This window comes from Mesoplodon densirostris, chromosome X, assembly GCF_025265405.1.
Source record: "Mesoplodon densirostris isolate mMesDen1 chromosome X, mMesDen1 primary haplotype, whole genome shotgun sequence".
Lineage (NCBI taxonomy): Eukaryota > Metazoa > Chordata > Mammalia > Artiodactyla > Ziphiidae > Mesoplodon > Mesoplodon densirostris.
Genome location: NC_082681.1, coordinates 108879103 through 108902571, shown reverse-complemented (window position 1 = coordinate 108902571; position 23469 = coordinate 108879103). Strand labels below are relative to the sequence as shown.

The 23469-nt window shown below is 33.1% G+C and overlaps 1 protein-coding gene across 1 annotated transcript in view; it reads right to left on the bottom strand.

Moving 5' to 3' along the window:
• DMD (dystrophin) overlaps positions 1-23469 on the bottom strand; it is a 1698782-nt gene that overhangs the window by 1223422 nt on the left and 451891 nt on the right. Inside the window, exons 33-36 of the mRNA XM_060087208.1 lie at positions 12812-12934; positions 10328-10465; positions 7468-7620; positions 6418-6600 (exon numbers count right to left, since the gene is read on the bottom strand). Coding sequence (XP_059943191.1) covers positions 6418-6600; positions 7468-7620; positions 10328-10465; positions 12812-12934 — 597 coding nt within the window. The remainder of the gene's footprint in view (positions 1-6417; positions 6601-7467; positions 7621-10327; positions 10466-12811; positions 12935-23469) is intronic.

The following is a 23469-nucleotide window of genomic DNA, read 5'->3' as shown; positions in this document are numbered from 1 at the left end:
TTCACTTAAGGACTAACTTGTATAATGCATTTCTTGTGGCATTTAAATAAATCTAACAATTTTCTATCAACTTTTCAAGAAGTTCTATATTTTGGCAATGTGTACTTTTAATGTTAAAATACCTTACTACAATTTACTCTGATGTAGTAAAAGCTATCCTTTGCAATATGTTGTTATAATCATCCTCATATTCCCTCTTTACTACCTCAGTGTTAAGTTTCAAGAACTTTGTCTTTTCTCAGTATACACACTTCCAGAAGTAACTGTACTAAAATCTGCCGTTCTGAAGAGGTGTCTTAAACTCCCAGTTGGCATGTATAATTATAAGGAGTATAGAATATTTTTAAAATAGAAAAAAATACCTATTAAGTATTACCTGTCTAGATTCTACATCAAAGTTCCACTAAACATTCATTGTTTCTAAATGAAAAGATGGCTAAGTAAGTTATAGTACCCATGTAAAAGTCTATGTGGAAAATATTCCATGAAGAAACAATATGTACAAAGGTCCTGAGGTGGAAATGATGCTGTGTGTTTAAGTATGGAGGAGAAACTTTTATGCCTCTGTGACAGGAGAATGGAAAAAAGGGAGATAAAGCTGGAGTTAATATAGGTATGAGAGGCAGGAACCAAACTACATAGAAGCTCGTAAAATTTCATTAAAAGGGTAGTGAGCAGCAGGGGCTTGAGAGAATCTCACATAAGCTTTAGGAATTCTCTGGCTTCACTAAGGAGACTGTAGTGTAGGTGGGAAAATATTGGAAGCAAGGATTAGATGCTGCTGAAGTAATCAAGATGAAAGATAATACGCTAAGGTTTCTCCAATAAAGGTACTGAGGAGTGGTCCAATTAAAAATGTATTTTGCAGGTAGAGTCAACAGAATTTGAAGTGAATTCCATGCATGATATAAGAGCAAAGAGGAATCATGGATGATGCCTAGGCTTTGGACCTAGGTGAAAGGGCAATTTACTAACACCTGGAGAGCTTGGTAGCAGCCAATTTATGTAGGAGAGAAAATTAATTATTCTCGACTTGGCTATCTTATGTTTGAGATACGTGTTAGGCATCTAAAATAAGAAGTTGAATAAGAAGTTGTTGGATGTAAAATGTTGAATATCAGTATTATTTACTTGGTATTTGAAGCCATGGGATATCCAGGGTAAATGGAGTTGTATTTAGAAAAGGGACATTGCTTTTCCTTCTTCCACTAAGATGTATTTTTGTATTTTGTATTTTTTTTTTTTGCTTCCCTTCCTGGGACAGGTCATGCATGTATGCCTATTCCAAAGGTTTACTACATTTTTTTTTTGCCTCCTAGAAACATGATAGTTGGCAATAATTCACATTGAACACATTAGGCACAAACCTTATATTTGCTGCTACCTTCTAGAACAAGCTTTTTATTTATTGTATTCTCCTTGCTGTAAGATCAAATCACTTTTATATTCTCATAGCACTCAATGTTTTCCTTTGCAGAAATTGCCACAATTTTAGTAACTAATTACAAGATAATTTTTTCCCTTTTTTTATATATAGAAAATCATTTTATATACCTTTATATAGCTTGCTCCTTCTCTCCGGATCCATTTTCCTTTTTACACTAGCACATCATTTAGTACTTCTTTCTGCAAGAATCTTAGGTAATGTATTCTCTTAGTGTTCCTTTATCTGAAAATATTTGTATATCTGAAAATATCTTGTCTTCATTCTTGAATCACAGTTGGCAGAATTCTTTTGAACATTTGCCTTGCACATTGAAGATATTATTCCATTTTCTTCTAACATCTATTGTTGAGGAAAAGTCAGCCAGCCTGCAGCAGTTTCTGCCTTTAGTCCCTGGTAGCTTTTATGATGATCTTCCTGATCGTTGATGTTCTGGGTTTCATGCAGACCTTGCTAGGTGTGAACTTGTTTTTATTTATTACACACTGGTTGAGCTTTATTCAGTTTGAGGACTCATGTAAATTGAGCTTTATTAAATTTGAGGACTCATGTAAATGGAGACTTATTCGATTTTGTTAAATGTCAGTCATTTATATAAAATAATGTCTCTTCCTCAGGGTCTCCACTCTTTTTAGGCATATGTTTGAGCTTTTTATTCTATCCTCTCCATCTTTCAGTATTTTCAGCAAAGCAAAATTTTCCTCATCATCTTTCACGTAATATATTCTTTTTTATTCTACAATGGATCCACCATTAAAAAGTTGTTTATTATTTCAATAATTATATGTTAATTTCTAGACTCTATTTTATCAGTTTCCTATTCACTCTTCAAAATGGCCTGTTCTTATTGTAAGAATTCCATTCCATCCTTATTGTCTAAATCTTTTTGAACATTAAAAAACACAATTTCATGTCCTTTACTGACTATCTTATCTCTAATTTCCTCAGGTGTGTATACTCCTTTTATTTTTTGTTGTGTTAACATCACTCACAAAAGGAATCTTTTTATATCCATTGTAATTTTAGTCTGTGAGCTTATTTTGCTCAGGAGTTTCACATAAGCTCCGGGTTGTTATATACCCTCACTGTGCAATTTTGTGGTTGTATTTTCTTGGGATTTCTGAGGTTAACTGTCTAATGCTAAAATTAAGCTTAATAAAATTATGCATAGTTTTCTATTAAGAAATTTTCAAAGCCTTTATGTTTTTTCCTCTTTTTCTTTACCTTGCTATAGAAAATAATTTAGATAATGCTCTATTGCCAAGTTCATGGAGAATTATGCCTTCATTGGTAGAATCACCAGCTTTGTATGAAATTTCCTGCAAATATTTTGTGACTCTAAGCAAAACTACTGGCCAAAGATTACGGAGTCTGATTTGTAATTTACATTGAACAAAATAGATCTATCTGTTGTTAATAACATTTTATTTTTTTATAAATTTATTTTATTTATTTATTTTTGGGTGCGTTGGGTCTTCGTTGCTGCGAGGGGGCTTTCTCTAGTTGCGGTGAGCAGGGGCTACTCTTCGTTACAGTGCACGGGGCTTCTCATTGCTGTGGCTTCTCCTGTTGCGGAGCACGGGCTCCAGGCGCATGGTCTTCAGCAGTTGTGGCTCACGGGCTCTAGAGCACAGGCTCAGTAGTTGTGGCGCACGGGCTTAGTTGCTCCGCGGCATGTGGGATCTTCCTGGACCAGGGCTCTAACCCATGTCCCCTGCATTGGCAGGTGGATTCTCAACCACCGCGCCTCCAGGGAAGTCCCAATAACATTTTAAATCTATGGTACCCACCGAGCCTAATTCTCTTAATGACCTACAAAGATATTATAAATTTTTAAAATAATGTGTCTCCTTTCCAATGTTAACTTATATACAGGAAGAGGAAGAAAAAAATTGATTCACTTAACCTCTATAATGTAGTGGGTATTTTACATATATTTCATTAACACAAACATCCTCATCCCCATGGTAGAGATGGAGGAAACCAGGCTGGGAGAGACTGACTGGTGATTATACAACCTGCAGATGGAATCAATGGGATTCACAATCAGGGCTGTTCATCCCAGGGAGTCGTCTATTTTACTAGACCACACTGCTGTTGTAAAACATCCTACAGAAAACATTCCTTATGTTCAGTTTACAGTCGTTGTTTGGTCTTCACTGAACAGCCAGGTCTCTAAGCCAACAGGAACTACATTAGAAATGTCTTGTATTCCTAACTAAGGTGGGGGCTTCAACATGCTCAATACCTGGAGAAAATCTTACCTGCTTTCTCCCAGTCTGTTTTCCCTTCTTTCTGCTCTCCAGGATTGTCCTGAGGACAATGATTTGCAGATATTCTCTTCTCTGATTTGGTCTGCACTCCTACCTGGCCTGGGGCTGCGCTTCATGGCTCCCTGAGACAAAGTTCTATGGCTTTTCTGAGCTTTACTATTGCCATATATAACTCTGACCTGGACATAGTCCCTGAAGTACACTAATTTTACACTGCTTAGTCCATTTCTGCGTCTTTATCTCTAAAGTAAAGACAATTGATTTCTCATTTTAAACTCCGTTCTCAAATGTTAAGCACTTCATAGTACTGCCTACCATCTTGAATTACTACTGCTAAGATATGAAAGATCAACTGAAAAATCCCTGAGTCCAAAGAAAGTCTAGAGTTTATATACAGAGAAAATAAAAAGGGACATTTGAGAAGAAGAAAGATGGAAGAAATAGAGAAGGGCAATGGAAGAGGAGGAAAGAAATTGTGAAGCTATGACTACCTGTGCTACATCAGAGCCATTGTAGGATTACCCCTAACATAACTTTTAGTTAAGCTGTTTCCTTGTGGCTATCTCAAATATCCTCACCTTAGATTAATTGGGAAAGATGACTCTAACCAGTGGACATGTGAAATCAGTTTTTTAATATGTATTAGTAATCAGTGGAATATAAAGATACATCTTAGATTTATCTGTCTATCCATCAGTCTGTCTGTCTATCTATCTATATCATCTTTCAGGTCTAATAAAAATCCAAAGCTAAATATAATTGTAATATTAAATGGATTATTCTTCATGCATATTGTTATTGCTTCTATTATCATGGAAAGTTAAAAGTTAACATAAAATATTTTCCCCAAGCAAGGCACCTTCTGAATTTTGGATCCTTCAGATATAAAATCAAGAAGAGATGTTTTATGAAGAAAATATATTATAGTATCTTACTATAATTTATTTTAAAAATTCTACACTGGTTCTCTTATCCTTACTTTATTTCACCAATCATTATTACGTTTTACAAATATTTGTTAGAACCTATTATGTGCAAGGACACAATGGCATTTTAAGTGAGTCGTTTATGGAGATTTTTGATCTTGTGTCTATTTAACTATAAAGTGTTAATAACTTACCTTGACTAAGTTGTAAAAAAAATTAATCCTGGGTGTGTCAAGATATGGGGGAAATTGGAATGGAGAAAATAGTGAGTAGTAAGATAATTCAAAGTGGAGGACTTAAATGATGTATTAAATCGAGGCAAGAATATTTTACTTAAATTTTCTTTATGGTTGCCTTAATCTTTCAATTCATTCCGCATCCACAGACACAGGCTTTCTGTTAGTGTAAGCTTGAGTGATTTATGACATATTATGCTCATAATATCTACTATGAAGGATAATAGGCTGAAATGTGCAATGAGCTAGTATTGGACTTTAAATGTAATATAGTTTCAACATACCTTACATTACTACTTCCAATTTCTCAGAATATTCAGCTACTATTAAATCTTAAGGTACTGGATTTCTTAGAAAACAGTGTATTCATGGATTTTTCTAACACGTTAAAAGAAGTAACAATATGCAGTATTTTTTCCCTTGGTTAATAAGCAACATTAACAAAATTATATGCTTATAAAATAAAGTTATATTAATTGTTTAAGACATATTCAAACATTTACCCCGTATTAAATGGAATCAACAACATCACAGAAGAAATTCCCAAGAAAGTCTCACCTATGGGTCGAAACGAATGCAACTGTCATTAACATAGGTCAAAAAGGGTTGAATATCTGTTGTTTCATGTAAGTCGACCTAACATAATTACAAAGCCTCATTTTCCAGACTTTCAGACCCTGGTTTTGTGAGGAGCACTGTCTTTGCATAATGACAGAGTGGTGACCATTCTGCTTCACTTTACAATATCTCAGAATAGGAACAAAAATGTACCTCTTAGAAAATCCCTATGGTTTATTCCCTACTACAGATAAAGAGCTAAAAAGACCAAGCTTACGATTATGAATTGTATTTTTAAAGAGGGAATCACAAAATTTCCATCCAGTTTTTTGAAAGAAAGAAGAGCGGTTGTTTCTTTTCCTTTTGGCTTATAATAGTTCAGTAGTAACAATATTTGATATTTTTCAACCTGCTACCAATTATTAACAATCTTACTAGGCATACAATCCTTCTAATAAGCCTTTTAACCCATTGAGCAGCTAAGCGAGGTATGAGGACTAAGCTATTATTCTATAAGTCAATGAGATAACAAGGCCTTGTGCAAGTTGGTATAAGAAGTTGTTTCACAAAAGATTTATTATTTACCATGTATACATTAAGAAAGTAAAATTAGCATGGGATGGTCTCAGGAAAGCAATACATATTTTTGGATTAGATGCTGAAATAAAGTAAATGTATGATAAATTGACAAATTCACATTTCTAGTGTTATGAAAAAATGATGTGGCAAAAGAAATTAAGATGTATTTTTCATTTTTGATAAGGGGGCTGTTTCCTATGATCTGTTAAGGGATTATGTTTTTAATCTGAAAAATTAACCACTAGTGTTGCAGAAGCCCAAAGTGAGGGGGAACTACTCACTTTCAGATTGCATATTAGCACTTTGAAATTGCACCCAGATTTTTTTCTATTGGTTAGTAGGCCTCTGTTATTAGAGTAGTAGTTGCAAACACATATGTAGGTTTGCCAATAACAACTCACAATTTGTGCAAAGTTGAGTCTTCGAAACTGAGCAAATTTGCTCTCAATTTCCCGCCAGCGCTTGCTGAGCTGGATCTGAGTTGGCTCCACTGCCATTGCTGCCCCATCCTCAGACAAGCCCTCAGCTTGCCTACGCACTGCATTCAGCTCCTCTTTCTTCTTCTGCAACTCACGATCAATTTCCTATTGAGCAAAACCAATACAGGGCCCAGGGCAGTTAGCTAACCACATTAATCAACCTATAAGCAGCACATACCTGTCCCAGAAATTTCATAGGCTGTTGTCATTTTATTGTCACTTTTCATAATTTACAAGTATGGAAGCCATCACTGTCATCTTCACCCAAGAATCCAAATATTATTTCAGTTATCTTTTGAATGCTCAGTTTTACATATTCTAATTGAGATAATACTGAAATTGATCTAACAGTTTTCTTTCTTCTCAATTCCTCTAGTGTGTTGGGGCTGACCCAAATTGGAGTGATTACTCATTATTTCTTAGGGACCATCCATATAGAATATAATTTAGAGGGTAAGTGAATAAGTAATTTATTTCCTTTTTAGAGTTTTGAGGAACTCAACAGAGAATGAAGCAAAATAAAGAGTGTAAAATAATAACAGAAAAAACATCTTCAGACAATATGCAACAAATAAATCTATAGAGATTTGACACTGATGTGTGAAGATGCTCTGATGAAATGAATGTGCTAACATGAGATAGAAGTCGTCCATATACCGATAAGTCATTTGTTCATCTGGAACAAAGATACACAGAGTCAATTACAATTTTACCAGAAAACATATGACATTTCTTAATTCATTTTACATTGTCTAAGAATAAAACATCTTATTCATTCAACATTATGTCAATTGAAAAACACTTATACATTTACTAAAACAAACAAACAAAATACAAAGAAATGCATCAAATTGGGGAGAACACTAATAGAGGAAACAACATCAACACTTCAAAAATGATCCATACAGGTTAAGTTAAATAAATTAAACTGTAGCAACAAAATCTGGGATTGACATTCTAAAACAACATTACCTTTATTTTCCTTTCATCTCTGGGTTCAGGTAGGCTGGCTAATTTTTTTTCAAGGTCATCCAAGCATTTCAGGAGATCATCAGCCTGCCTCTTGTACTGATACCACTGGTGAGAAATTTCTAGAGCCTTTTTTCTTCTTTGAGACCTCAAATCCTGTTCATGGTGCAGATATTATTAAAATATCAATATATAAGTATATTACACTTCTGGCTGTAGTCATTTAAAAATAATTTGGGTCCCTCATCTTCTTGTTCAGTTTCAGTTAAGTTCACATTTAAATGCTAAACATACAAATAGATGATTAAATTATGTATTCATGTGACAGGACCCATGTACATGAAGCTAAGAAACCTGAACAACCCACTTCAAGTATTTTCTCTTAGCATGTTCAAACTTGTTTAGAAATTTTTTCACATTTAATTAACTCTTAATGAGTCAACTAAATTATCGTGTTGAGTATGTGAAATAATTTAATATGTGCATTCAACTGAGTTAACTACAAACTTGTACAAACTTAATGAGTTTTTATTTGAATTTTAAAATCGGTAAAAATTCTAAAATTGATATCTTCAGCCCTAGGTTCAAATTTTTAAGTTTATATAGCCAAGCAACTTACACTCATGATCTTAAAACTCTCTATAAAATAGTTTCATAGGCCATTAATATTTTGTGATTAGAAATATAAAGTGTTCTTAGTTAGCATATAAATTGCTTCAAGCTATATATATTCAAGTGTGAAAAATGTATACCTGTGAGTGTACATGAAAATGACAATTTAAATGTTACGGCAAACTTTTTCTCATCGTAACAAATCCAAATGCAAAATGATAAAATTATTTAGAAAAGAAAAGGGAAAGTGCATGGTTTCCAATCAACCTGATGAGATAAATAAGGGTGACTGCTTACTAAATCAACAAAGGGGGGGAAGTTTATCATCTTACTCCTTACAAAACCACCCAATGTCTTCCCTGATTAATAGAATTTGTTGTAATGCTGTTTTACGATAACACAAGGGAACGTAAGAGCTCAGGATACAGCTTTCATTTCTTCAGAGCAGTAGCAATTAGGGTTTCATGTACAGATATAGCTGGAGCCAAAGAAAATAATGAATACCAAAGGACTGCTGAAATATTCATTGCATTGGAAAGTTTTTACCTTCTTTGAAATATTTCATAAGGACTAGAATTGAAGCCACTTGGCAGATTAACAATTGAATTTGGTAGATTGGTTTGGCAAGTGGAGTAGATTTTCATTAATCACTTTTAACATATATTTTCAAAAATGATCTCGATTTCATTCTGCATTTTGTTTAAAACTGAGGATGTAAAATTTACTCCAGTTTACATTTTTAGTTGAATTTCTAAAGCTCCTGTGGAGGTATTAAATGCCTGGGATGAGCCAGATGGAATGCTGCTTTTTTCAAAGGTACCAAGATACAGCCACGCGAATGAGAGTTGAGCCGTGCCTTACTGGTGACACAACTCACATCTTTGCCAAGAGAAAGGCCCTGTGGTCATAAAATCTGAAACTCCTTTTATTTCCTAAGCACAGGTGATGTGTAATGTGTAAAGGTATTAAGAGACATTATAGAGATTTCTTTACAGGTATGCCAGATAACCATTAAACACTGCTGTTCAGTAGGACACATATCATATGACCAGTGTAGATGCTTCTAAAAGCTTGGTCACGGTTGGAAGCATGTGAATTACACAGCTTTCTGATTTTCTGAGCACATTATGGCTTGCTCTTGCACTCCCTCGGGGAAGAGGCCTTTTCTAGTTACTATATTTATCAGCAGTTACCTTCAGAAAACCTGCTGGCCAATTAGACTTTCCTTTTGGATTCCCTGCAGGCACAATATTGTGTAATTACATTCTCAGCAGTGTTTATTTGCTTGTCTGACTATATGGGGAAAGGTTTTATACTCTTATTTGCATACAGAAAGCAGACTCTATCCACCTACAAGGTGGATCCACCTTGTAGCCATGTATCCATGGCTACATAGCTCTAAAAGAGTGATTTACAATGAAAAGCTCAGCAATTAACAGTATTAGAAAAATCAGCCATGCATGCAAATAGTGAATATTGAAAAGTACATTAAAAAAATAAAAGGTTATTTCACAAAATTCTTCACATGTCCAGTCTCTTCTCAAGAACTTTCTAGATACTATTTCTAGATACTAGATAATATTCTATTTTGTCCTTCCTGCACAAATCCAGATGAGTTACATGGGTACTTGAAGCTATATGCTATCACTGGCTAACATAAGAGTACCAGTTCTTCTTCAAGGACATTAAGATTATTTTAGAGGACTCCTATATAAATGAAATTAGACTTATAAATGCTTAGTTAATTGCAAAGAGTGACTCTCTTAAAGGCAAAATGAAGTTAACTGAAAAAAATTAAGTATTAAACAAATACTAGCTTACCAAAAAAGTGGACCTACTCTAAATCAAATCAATAAAATATCGCAAGCAGAAAGCCTAAAAAATATACAGGTTGTTTATTCTGGCAGTTAAGTAGGTTTTCCAAGACAAATGTAAAAATAACTTACAAAAATAAATTATACTACGAAATTAAATATATGAACACTATGAATGATGCACGTTAATATCTTTCTATTACTACTCAGAAAAATTTGTCTAAGTAAAAAAAAACCCAACTTCTAAGCAACACATCTTTCAAAATCAAAGACAGCACTCAAAAATGTTAAATAAAACACAGACATTGAACAGAAAAAAAAATGTGTTTCTGTTGACTAAGATTCTTAAGCAGATTTTATTTACGCACAAGAGTTTTACCCTACACATGAAAAAATAAAAACATAGGCAAGGTATATTATAATTTTAGCTCTAATACCTTGAGAGCATTATGTTTTGTCTGTAACAGCTGCTGTTTTATCTTTATTTCCTCTCGCTTTCTCTCATCTGTGATTCTTTGTTGTAAGTTGTCTCCTCTTTGCAACAATTCTTTTACAGTACCCTCATTGTCTTCACTCTGATTAAAAACAACAAGTACAGTCTTCATTTTGGTTTTAAGAAAGCTGTACATCGTTAACAGAGATAATAAAACATGTTATTTAAACACACAAAAAATCCAATTTAAAACTTTCAGTATCCTAAGATACTGCACTCATAGTTTTTCTTTTATATGTTGTACTTTAACTTTTAAAAGAAGTAAGTTTCCTCCTGCCTAGTTCAAAAGGACACGTGATTAGTCATATGTAGGAAGATGGGGGAATAAGGTACTTCAACATTTCAGACAAGTGAACTGCTATGAAAGCATTCTTTTGGCTTTGATTTTTAGTGCATTTCTAGAAATTAAAAAAGTTGATAGAAGCAAACTAAACTTGTCACTTATAATGCTAATTCACAGAGGAATACAGATGTTGCCGTGTGAGTGTGAGATGACAACAAAGCTTAACATTTTAACACACACTCCTAAGTGAAAATACATTATTTTAAATGGACACTGATTTCTAATGACCTCTGCTTTAAATAACCTAAATGCCCAAATTTAGAACAAATATTAGGGCATTAGTAAAAAATGATGTGATCAATTGTTGCCAAATACTGCAGTTAATTAATTTCTAAAAAATGTCATATATGCATGTTATTTTTAAATAAATACAATTAAGTAAGTATTAAAATATGGATTAGAAAAATGACTTTAAGCATTTTCAATATGCATTTTGGTTTTTAGACTCTAAGATTATTTTATTTTATTTACTTTGAAATAAAATTATTTGAATAAGTGTTAGTTTAATAGAGTAGCATATGTGACCATGTGATTTTTCACCTCTATTTTCCTATCTTCCTTTCAACTCAATATATGAAAACTGTCTATCAAGGAGGTTCACATTGCTATGGTACCCAAGGTACTCTGATGAACTAAGAATAACAAATATTAGACAGTTTTTAAAAATTCACATGTATGTGTGTGAATAATCATCCATGGTATTCAATGTTACATATTTAATTCTGTAATGCATATGTAAACTTCTACACACAACTGAGGAACTATTCATTTCTTTAGAGGAAATAGGATTTTCATCTGAGATTTGCCAGTTACTAGTCTAATAAAATAATATAACATAGACATTTATGTTTATAGTCTGTGAAAGACCTTACTTTTAAAAAATATGTCTTTAAAATGTCTGCAACATTTCCTGGGGCTGAGGACAAAAATAATAAACTAACAAAAGCTCCCACTTCATTTCTTTCCCCACACCAGCTGAGAGCTAGAGGGCAGAGTTGGTGAACAGCCCAAGAGGTAAGTAGCACTCTTTTCCACCTCGGTGCCCTCTGGTTTCTTCTTTGACACGAAGGAGAGGTAGCAGTAACTCAGCATCTTGGAAAGGCTCTTCTTGTCTTTCCAGGAGCTGAGTTGGCAAGGCCACCAAACCCCATACGTGGGGAGTACTGATTTAGGCAGCTCCAGGAAGTCAGAATTGATACCAATGAGAACTAAGATTGGTGGAAATGGTTCTCCTACTGCTTCACATACCTATTATTTACAATTTATAATTTGCCTTTTGATATCATTTTCAAGCACCGTCTGAGAAGTCGCTAGCATCGATACATGTCTGAGAAATCTCTAGCATGATATACGCAAAGGTTAAGATTGCCATATAGGTGATGGCTGTGAGAGGGGAAAGGAAACTGTGAAAATGGGGTGGAGGGAGAAAAAGAAGTCAGTGAAAAGGGATGTGATGCAGAAATATTCAAGCTAGAGAGAAATGTAAAAGACATGTTGAAATTAATCAGGGTTTAAGGAGAAAGTTATGAGTCTGGGAATAGCCCACATGGTTATATTTTTTTATTCCCATGAAATAAGCAGCATGAATTTATACATATTTTAGATATATACTACACTACTTATTCAACTTTTTTATAAAACCACCTTGTGGTAAGCTTTAATAAACAATGTTTATATCATGTGTAATTGCCCCTTCTCCAAAATAAATGTTATACTACCAAAAATGGCATTGACACAAAATATCAGTCATCTATGATGGTTGTGTTTTTTATTAAGTTTAGTTTATTTTCTGATTTGACTCTTTTCATCCATTACATTTTGTCCTTTGAGCACAGGTCAAAGCAAAATTGCTGGGCTATTTATTAGAATCTGTAAGTGCTCCTGTATGTCCATACCATAGTAATTTGGCATTCATAATGACAGTTCAACAAGAATACTTTGCTCTTGTAATAAATCATTAGAATCACAAAATGTGCAAGGTATGCTCTGAGCATTTAGTTGGAGACTTGTGTTATATAATTTCTTTCCAAATATTTATTCATTTTCATTCCTAGTTCATTCACAATTTTATCACAACCAATTTACCATATCTTTATTGAAGTCTTCCTCTTTCAGATTCACCCCCTGCTGAATTTCAGCCTCCAGTGGTTCAAGCAATTTTTGTATATCTGAGTTAAACTGCTCCAATTCCTTCAAAGGAATGGAGGCCTAAAAAAAAAGATAGTGCTAATTTAAATCAAAATTACTTTTTATTAGAAATATAAGACAAAAATACATTTGTTCAACCTCTTGTTGCTAAAATAATGACATGCATTATGTTTCCATATTATATTTTATGAAAGTGTTGAATTACAACTGGGAAAGTACCTGGGGATGCAAATAAAGACATTTAACATCATCAGAGCCAAATATACATACAAGATAATGCAATTCATCATTCTGGTTTTTCAACAAAAGTCAATTTCCATATATTTGGCTGGTCTAATTGTTAATATTCTAAAGTTGAATTTGATCTTATTTTAAATATTCTGATATAAATACCATTTGGGTAAAAATCTCTTATCAGAAATTGCCTTATTCATCAAACAACAGTAACATCAGTTGGAAATGCAGAATTGTCTCCTTATCCTCAGAAAAACTACACTGCAATCTGCTTAGATATTTTAAATGACATTTTTAGCATGGCAGAATTGACAGGCATGCTCCCATAAGACAAAAAAAAAATGTCATTAGTTTGCCTTAGGCATCCTTTATTTGGTAGCACAAAAAAATTCAAAAGAATGAACCCTGAATATGTCAAATGAAAAATCTGAATATGTGTTTTCCAAACTTATAAACATCACAGTTTCTTTGATTTTGAAATTCATAATGACCATAGTCTCAAAAAACTTTAAAATCCCTGTTTTTCTAAAGAAACCACTTGAAGAGGAGTGACTAATGAAAATACATTGAAAATCAAATATATATTCAAAAGAATAGGCAAGATTTAAAGTTTAAACAGTTAATAACATAAATGTTTATTCTATTATCTATACCCTGTATTCAATTTCTTTGCATTAAAACACTAGAAAATATTTTATATCTGATAGCTTTTGAAAACTCACAGGTGATAAATAGAAATCTTATTTTCTTACAGAGCTAAACATTTTCCACTTGTAAAACCAATTGAGAAACCACCCACTGTCTTAATGCCAGAATGACACATTCATCAAGTTTGGTCCCCACCCACTCTTCCACAACACATTCCTAGTCATAGTCTTACTCTTTATTTATGAGACAGCATCTCCTAGAGGACAATAGGGATAAGTGTCAAGGAAAAACCAAATATCTGAAGGTATTTAGTTACTAATGAAGAAGTGAAACATCAAATGCTATCCATGAGAACATAATTTTCACAGGAAGAAACATGAATAAACACTTATCTTCTAGGTACTTTTACACAAGAAACATGAATAAGCACTTATCTTCTGGGTACTTCTACACATGCCAGAAAGAATTTATAGACTCTTTTTAAAGGGACTTATTTTCAATACTAGTTTTTAAATCCTAATGAACATTTGAAATTTGAAATATCATAATATGTTCTTGAACCAGTACAGATTGTTAATATTATAGATATGCACGTAAATGTTGTTTCAATCTCTGTATTCTTAACGTACTTCTATACTTTAAAATCATATATTGTACAATATATTATAAGAGTAGCAGCCTTTAGAATCATAATTAAACAATATTAATTCGATGGTATTTATGTTACTGAATTGTTGTGCACATTTCCTAACATTTAATAAGAGCAACTGCATTGGTCTATATGATTTTGTGAACATATGAAGATAAATAATATTTAAAATAACTTTTTGAGTACTTGGAGGTTAAAATAACATGGGTCCATTTGCAGGCAGATTTATCTGTTTTACTCCTACACTTGCTTCCCCTCTAACTCATCTTTCCTCCACATACTCAAATACAGTAGTTTCAAAGGCTCAAAACTTGGGCATCCGTACCTCTCTCTCAATACTCCTTCCCTAATAAATTGTACTATCTCCCAAAACTTAACTATAACTTTCATAATATCTGTCAAATATTCCTCTTTAGCTGTGACCTCACTTTTGAATTTCAATCTAGACTCTCAGTAGCCACCTGATTTCTCACTTGAAGTTCAGCATGTCTAGAAATGAGCTTATTATCTTCCCCCAAACTGCTTGCAACATCAACTTTGCTAGCTCTGTAAATACAAGACCTTTTTTTTTTCTGAGTCATCCATGCTTAAAACATGAGTCATGCTATTTTCCAGCACTTCACTCTAATGTCTAATAAATACCAAATACTTGCCAATTCATTCACCATGATTCACTTGCTTTCTTTTCCCAGACACACCATCTCTCCTAGTCCTCACACAAGAGCTAAGGCAATAGCCTCCTTACAGGGCTATAATCCTTCCCACCTCACCAGTTCTATCCTGTGCACTGTAATCAGGTCAGTATATTCCAAAACCATGGCTTTCATTATGTTATTTCTCTGCTCAAGAAGTACAAGTCAAATAAGGTCCAAACTCCAGCATGATAGTCAAGGCTTCCCCTAATCTTGTCCCAAGGACCTTTCTAGCCTTATTTAAGTGGTCCTAATACAATCTTTCTTACAGGTCTATTGGTAAACTCCTGGTATCTCTCCCTCAAGGCTTAGAATGTTTTTAACCTTCTGGTGAAGAGCCTAAAACTCCTGCATGAGAATGCCTAGATTGGACCTGGGCTCCACCATTTACCAGCTAAGGGATCTTGGGCAAGTTATTTCTCCTCTTTGAGCCTCAGTTTCTTTATGTGTAACATGAGGATAAGAAGAATATCTACCTCATAGAGCTTTTATGAGGGTCAAGTATGTTAGAATGTTGTTTGGTATATAATAAATGCTCAATAAATATTGGTCTTATTGTTTCCCCTCAAATTTGTACCCATCCATTGGCTCAGGTTAAGACCTTCCTCTTTTGAAAACATATGGTTTACGAAGGATAAAATAAATGCTTGTTGACATGGCATTTTTATTTTAACAACTTATTTGACAAAATCATGAAATTCTAATGGTGAACATGGAGAAATTGACACTCCAGTTTGGTAAAGCTGTATCATTCTTTAACAACAAAACTTAATTAATTAATCTGCATCAATGTAGAGAGTGGTCTCAAGGAGGATGCCAAAGGGCTTTGCACTTGTTCTGCCCTTTGCACTATTTTCATCAGGAATTATTTGGAGACCAAAAAGTATGCAAAAACACACACATTGAGAGGGATGAGTTTCACGAACATCCCATGAAGATGAGTAATTTGCCTGTCTGGTTCAACCTAGAGTCATTCCTGGTACATAGTAGGCACTCATAAATGAACATTTCCTGAAAAACTAAGTGAATACATGACTAATCATAGAATAGCAGAATATTTCAAGGAAATCTTGAATGATCGGGAATTTTAAATAACACAATTTCCTCTGTATAAAATTGAAGAGACTGAAAAATAAATAAATAAATAAAATTGAAGAGACTAATCAGCACTTCATGTGTGGATATGTATTAATTGCTGGCCAAATGTTAGCAACAACACGATACCACTAGGTACAAAAATAATATAAGCAGATATGAATAGATTTTAGGAAACACTAGTACAAAGTGATGAATTATTCAAGCAAGATAGTGCAAACTTAGATTTCATTAGTAGTATGTGTAGGGTCCAGATTTCCTAATCAAAGACTACTATGCATTTGTTAAAAATAAGACCATTATGCAGATTAGGGATTTTAATTGTTCTGTGTGGTTCCAAAGTGAATAACTAGAGCCAATGGGTAGAAATTACTTGGAGTCTGAATTTTAGTTTAATATAGGAACAACTAATTAGTGTTGCAAATGTTTTTGTTTTTCTTTTTAAAGCACTAAATTTTAAAGTAGTGAGTTTCTCATTGCTGAAAGTACATAAGCACAGGTAGGATGATGAGGTATTAGCATATATGTTAGAAATAAGACAGTTTTTACATGAATACTTCCCTAAAATTTTATCAATTTACAGTAAATTCTCTCCTCTGAATTCAAGAGCTTTGTTTACTGTAGCTATGCAGCTATATAGAAATATTATGCAAGTCATATATGTAATTTTCAATGTTCTACTTGCCATACTAAAAAGTAAAAATAACCAGATGGATTTAATTATATTTTTCCAAATATGTCCAAATATTATTAAACCTATAATCAATATAAAATTATTAATAAGATATTTTACTTTCATTTTTTCATATGAAGATTTCAAAACCCACTGTGTTTTACACTTAACGGCACATCTTAATTTGGAGTAGCCACATTTCAAATATTCAATAGCCATATGTAGTCTGTGGCTACCTTATTGGACAGTACAGATCAATAGCAACTACTATGACAACGACATTGAAAAGAACCAATAACATTATTAGTATGAAATATGTCACAGGAGTAATGTCTTACTAATAGGAGTCAAAATGCTGATGCTTTATTTAGTAAATTTTAGTGGATTTAGATAATTCTTATAATGTCCATCTCATTCACTTGCACCCAGATGTTTTCATAGAGGAATTTTCAGAAAGCCCTCTGGGGATAGGAAAATTTATGGGAATGGGTTTGAGCTGTTGTATTGGGAGTCTCTATTCCTCATTTATGTAAAATCCTAGGTTGTGTTGCAGTATCTATTACATATTTGAATGTAATACTGTTTGACTTTCAAGGGTTTATATTTTGTCTCCCCATTAAATTTTTAATCCCTGAAGTTGGGAATACATCTTATACTATTCTGTATTTTCCATAGCAAAAGGAACTCATTTTTTAAACATAAAACGTGTTTATTATATCAATTACTAATTTTAGAACATCCAATAAATCAAATTAACCAGTAACTAATTTTATAACCAAAATAACCATAACTATTCAACTCAGTTATTTAGGCTATTCTATTGGCAGGATCAGACCAGCCATTAGACATCCATGTGATTAATATTCTTCAAGGAGTTGGAAATTTTAATTGCTTTTCCTTAAGAGTTCACTGGCTCACCATTAGGTCATGACTTTTCTGACCAATAAAAGCTTTACATGTCATTCTTTGGTCTTTGTTGTCTTTGTAATTTGTAATGCTTATGAAATTTTAAAAAGAAATGAACAGTAAGCAAACATCCATAATTTAATAGCTCACTCTTGAATCATCCAAGTTTAAGCCATATAAAGTATATAATGCCTGCCTCTTTGATTCAGAATTATGACAAACTATTTGAAGAAACTGAAATCAATGGTGGATAAATCATCTTAACTTTCGCATACATTACTTCTATTGACTTTAAAGAAAGTATATGACCAAAGAAGAGCTAGAATCACAATTAAATCACACGTTAGACAGTGCACACAATATAAGTCTTAAAATACATAGAAAATAATCAAAAAAGTTATAATATTGCAGGAGAAAGTATACACTAGGCATAGGTTTTATACAATTTAATTTTTACTTACCTTTTCATCTTAAGAGCTTTAGCATGACTGTGAAGTCATACAAAGTACAAATAAAGTAAAACATAGGCAAGTTTAATAATCAGATAGATAAACGGACACAAAAGAAAGAAGAGACAGAGAAACTGAGAAAGACAACACTTTGTTTTCCTTGATTTTTTAATGTGGTTTCAGATTGCTTAACAGCTAATAATTGTGCTTTGCTGCATGATTTAAGATTAATGAAATTTAAGGCTTTGTTAAAGTTTTAGCATTAAAGGTGACTTATATAACAAGTTAACAAACAACAACAGATTGAAAAAAGCAAAATCAATTACAAATTGATTCATTGTAAATTGGAAGCATCCAAAATTACTCAGATACACTTTATCATTTTTAAAACGTAAGCTTTCTTTTGGTTAAATATTACTCTAATGGGCATAGATACACTAACATAATAATGACTGTGTTTACACAGACAGCAAAGTAAACATTTGTTAATATGGACTATGTAATCTCAGTAATCATGATAAATGGTCACTACATTCAAATCACGCTAAATTCTAAATTGAAAATTAATATTCCAAATGCTACAGACTGGTTTAAAATTGCTTCAAATCAGTCTCCTCTTTCCATTCTGCAGCTTTGAAAATTTATTACTCATGACAATATTAGTATAGAAAAAATTAAATAAGAATAATTCATGGAAACCAGAATGAATAAAGTTTCAAGGACCAGTAATATCCTATAATACAGAAAAGACATGATATGAAGAGTTATTTCAAATCAAAATATCTGGAAAGAAAACTTACAAAGAGAAATAAGTGTATTAAAAAGACCTATCTAAAACAAAGATAATCAGATAAAGTAGTTTATAGATTTATTCATTCACTTATTTTAAATTCAAAAGAGCAAGCTCCAAGGGACATAAGAAACAATTTTAAAGATAAAACAAATTGACTTGGGTAAGTGACATTTCATTGGCTGCATTCTTTGATATTAGGTAAGTTATTGGCTTATCTTTGATGCTGTGAGGATAAAAATGTGAAATTGTGGTAACTTCCCAAATTTGTAAGGCTGATTAAGAGACATTACCCAGTACGTCTCTGTTGATTTTGAAATGATAAGATTAATTTTATGGTCACACTTTTCAGAATTGGATACAAAATACACTGATTGGTTAAGCTGTGTTGGTGGTTCAATAATCATCCCACTTTCTACTTTTTATTGAGAATAACTTGGAATATTTTTCTGCCTCATGATTACATGAGTTTAGTAGTAGCAACTGAAATAGAAGAAGAAAGGATTTAACTATAAAATATATGGGGGAGACAGATGAATTAAAACATTTAACATTTTGGACAACTTTCTATTTTTTTCTTATCTTTTTTCTTTCTTCCTTTCTCCCTCTCTCATTTCTGGTTTTTGTTTAATTATAGTTATTTTTAATACAAAGAAGTACTGAAATCATTATATTTTAAGTGAAACTGGACATGCTTATATTAACACATAATAGACTAACAATAAATATCTAATGATACAAATAGAGATATAACAACGTATGCTGAGAGTCAGCATGTTGGAGTGGACTAAGCAATGAATTAGGATCTAATGTTTTCTAACCAGGCTATCTAACTGTGAGAACCTGGGCAACTCACTGGCTCTCTCAGAGCCCTCTATAAATATCTGAAAGTTCCACTCCAAGGAATGATTACTTTTACATTTGTTGAGTGATCGGAGGAATCATTTTCCTTTTTAAAAGATCATGATCAGAAATCACCAAATAGCTTTAATCATTTTAAATGTCATGTTAATAAGACCCAGTTAGTTGTAGCAAATGACACTGTGCACCAGACTCAATTAACATCTACTTTGGAAACATTGTAAATAATTACAAAAGTAATGTGTTATCAAAGTTCCAACAGAACTAACCTGTTATAGGGATAGAAAATTATAAACGTGCAAAAATGTTAATATAGAAATTCCGTTGCTAGGTTAACTTACTTATTTCAGTGAAATAAAATTAGCAGGTAGAGTAACACAAACTTTGGGTGTTAATCTGTTACTATTACTTGAAGATTTTAGCTGTGATTATTACATATGTAATACTCTACAAATCATGTGATGCCTATAGATCTTTACCTAAGTTTTCATCTATGACTTTTTAAATAATCTCTTTGTAGAAAAGTTTACTAAAAATATATTTATATAATAAGAGTAACTATACCAGCTAACAGACCATGCTCTCTTCTGTCAGAGAAGGTGTTAAATTAGAAATAGACTATGAAGGGGAAAAAGATCAATATATTTGTATTGATAAAGTTGATTATTGAAAATTAGGTTTCAGTTAAAATTCTCAAATCCAATGAATCTTATTTTGACATCCTAGGTGACATTCATTAGATGGATTACTTATTTCCCACTGATGCTTGAGAAAGTCACAATATCTGTCTAAACTATCCTTAAATTATTTATTTACTACTTTTCACATCTAAAGCCACTACTTAAGATAAAATTAGACCCAACCATGTATTTTTTCCTGATATACTGTACACTAAATGAAAAACTCACTGGCTCTCTCATAGCCATATATATATGTGTATATATCATATATATATATATATATATATATATATATATATATGATATATACACATATATGTGTGTGTGTGTGTGTGTGTGTGTGTGTATATATATATATATATATATATATATATATATATATATATATATATATATATAGTCTCTGATCCAAAGAATGATTACTTTTACACCTGCTAGCACTGTAGCACTGGTTGGACTGATGGAGATCAAAATCTTGACATTTTATGAATATTATAGCAATAAAATTATGAATATTTACATATATGATGGCAGACTGTTCAAATCCCATGTTGTAATTATACACACACGCATATATATTGATATATACACACACACATATATACACACACACACACGTACACATACTGCTACGCGGATTTCAAAAGCAAATTTAAGGCCCATATAGAAATTAAGGAACATATTGTATATAATATCCAATGGCACATAAATCTTAATAAAGAATGAAGACACAGAAAACAAGTTCACCTTTCTTTTGGTTAGTACCAATTGCATGGGCAATAATGTAACATTTTAGCTCCATAGAAAGTGAAATATTTCTAAATCTCTAGAAGAGAACACAATCTAACTAAGCAAATTATGTGTATGTTTCATAATATTTTGTTATAAAGTAGTTGCCTATATTAATAGGATACAGCTAAGGTCTATTGACTCAACATGCTTTTAAAGCTAAGTATTACAATGTGACAAATATATCTTGATGCAAATTTTATTCTGAGACTCATAGGCAGCCTTTTGGACTCAATTAGTATTGAATCCTGAGTCAGTTTTCAGTTCATCACCTTCTTGGCCCTCATATATAATAATTTAACTCTAGGCTAGTTCTCAATGTCTCTAGACCAGTGGTTCTCAGAGTATGGTCTCTAGATCATTGGCATCAATATCACCCGAAAACCTGTTAGCCATGCAAATTATCAGGCCTACCCAAGGCCTACTGAGTCTTAGTCTTCAGGCAAGGGGGGGAGGGGAGGGCAATCTGTGTTTTAACAGTTCCTCCAAGTACACAAAGGTTAGAGAGTCACTGCTGTAGATTGTCACTTCCTCTCCATTCCCACAGATACCCCTTTATTTGAGCTACTCACTGTTTCTCATCTAGACTATTGTGATAGCTTCCTAATTGGTTTCCCTACTTCCTGTCATTATTCACTTGAATTATCTTCACAACCACTGCAGGGCTAATCTTTCAACAGTGCATGAAAAAAAAAATCAAGAACTCCTCATTGAATATTGAATTAAGCATAAATTATTAGTCTGGTTGTCATGATCTCTCCCCACACTATGTGTCATCATCCCTTTCAGTCTTATCCACACTAAGCTTCACGCTCTGTGCTCTATATTCCATAAGCAAACTGAACTTACCCTCCATCGAACACACTGTACACTCCTAAGGTTTTGTCATAGGTTTATACTGAATTGTTACCTCCTCTAGGTTGCTGGAGTGGCTGCTAAATTGACTCAGCATACACTCATTGTCAGCCCAGTATCCATGAATATATCTTGCTCCACTAATAAACAATAAGCTCCTTGAATCCACATCTTACCTAGCGATTTAGGTACCACAGTACCAAACATTGTGACCTGAAAGTGCATGGTTGGTAAGAGCTCACTCATACTCCTCCCTTTCTCCAACCCTTCCTTCATTAATTCTTGAAGATCTGCCTCAAATATCATCTCTCCCAAATTGCTGACTCTCCTCTCCAACTTGGCTTTTCAGAAGATGGAGATGGATAGAAGTGCCATAAGCAACAAGACTAAGTAGTCTGTTTACTTTTGCCTTCCTATTTCCCTTTCTATGCTTCTGTCTCCTGTCACTTTCTTTTGCTGATAGTATCCCCCTCAACCACCACCATGCTATGCCACCATGTTCAGATGCCCTAAATCAGAAAGAGTTGAGTCGTGGTGTCTTTCCCCAATGATTCCATCAACTTTACCCAGGGTTCTGAAATTATGTCTGATTCATTTTTATAACTCTGACCCTCCCCATCAAAACTGCCATTTTCTCAAATTGATTTCATACATATTAGGAGAGATTAAGCTTTCTCAAAGCCATAAGATACTGCTGATTAACCTAAATGAAATGAGAAGAGATAGAATTTCATGTGTTTTATGGGCCCTATTTGGGACAAGCAGAACTTTCCAGTTCTTAAATTGGTCCACTCGATAATCTATAAGGCTGGCCCTTGCAATGGAAATAGCAAAGACACATCTTCTTGGTCCCTGCCCATTCCAGCAGAGACCAGAAAGAGAAATCAGCTATTCCTCCATTTCTTTTCCCCATCAATTTCCATCTTAACCCTCAAAATTTGGTCATTAAGTCTAATATATATATATGATAAAAATAATTATTGATATTATTTTCACCATTTTATATAATTATAATAATTTATAGATTTTTTCAATGTAGCTTTTACATATCTTAGGTCATTTGATCCTCACCACAATCTTGAGGTTAAGATAAGACAGGCATAATTTTATTGCTTTTCTGGATGAAAATGAGATTCTGTGAGGTAAAGGGTCAAATCCAAGATCACACTCAAAGTATTGTGGCTTGAAGTTAAGAATTTTTTTCCTCTCGCCACACTGCTCCTCACTGATAGTTAAAATTACCACTGCTGAGAACTGCATCTGATGGACAAGTT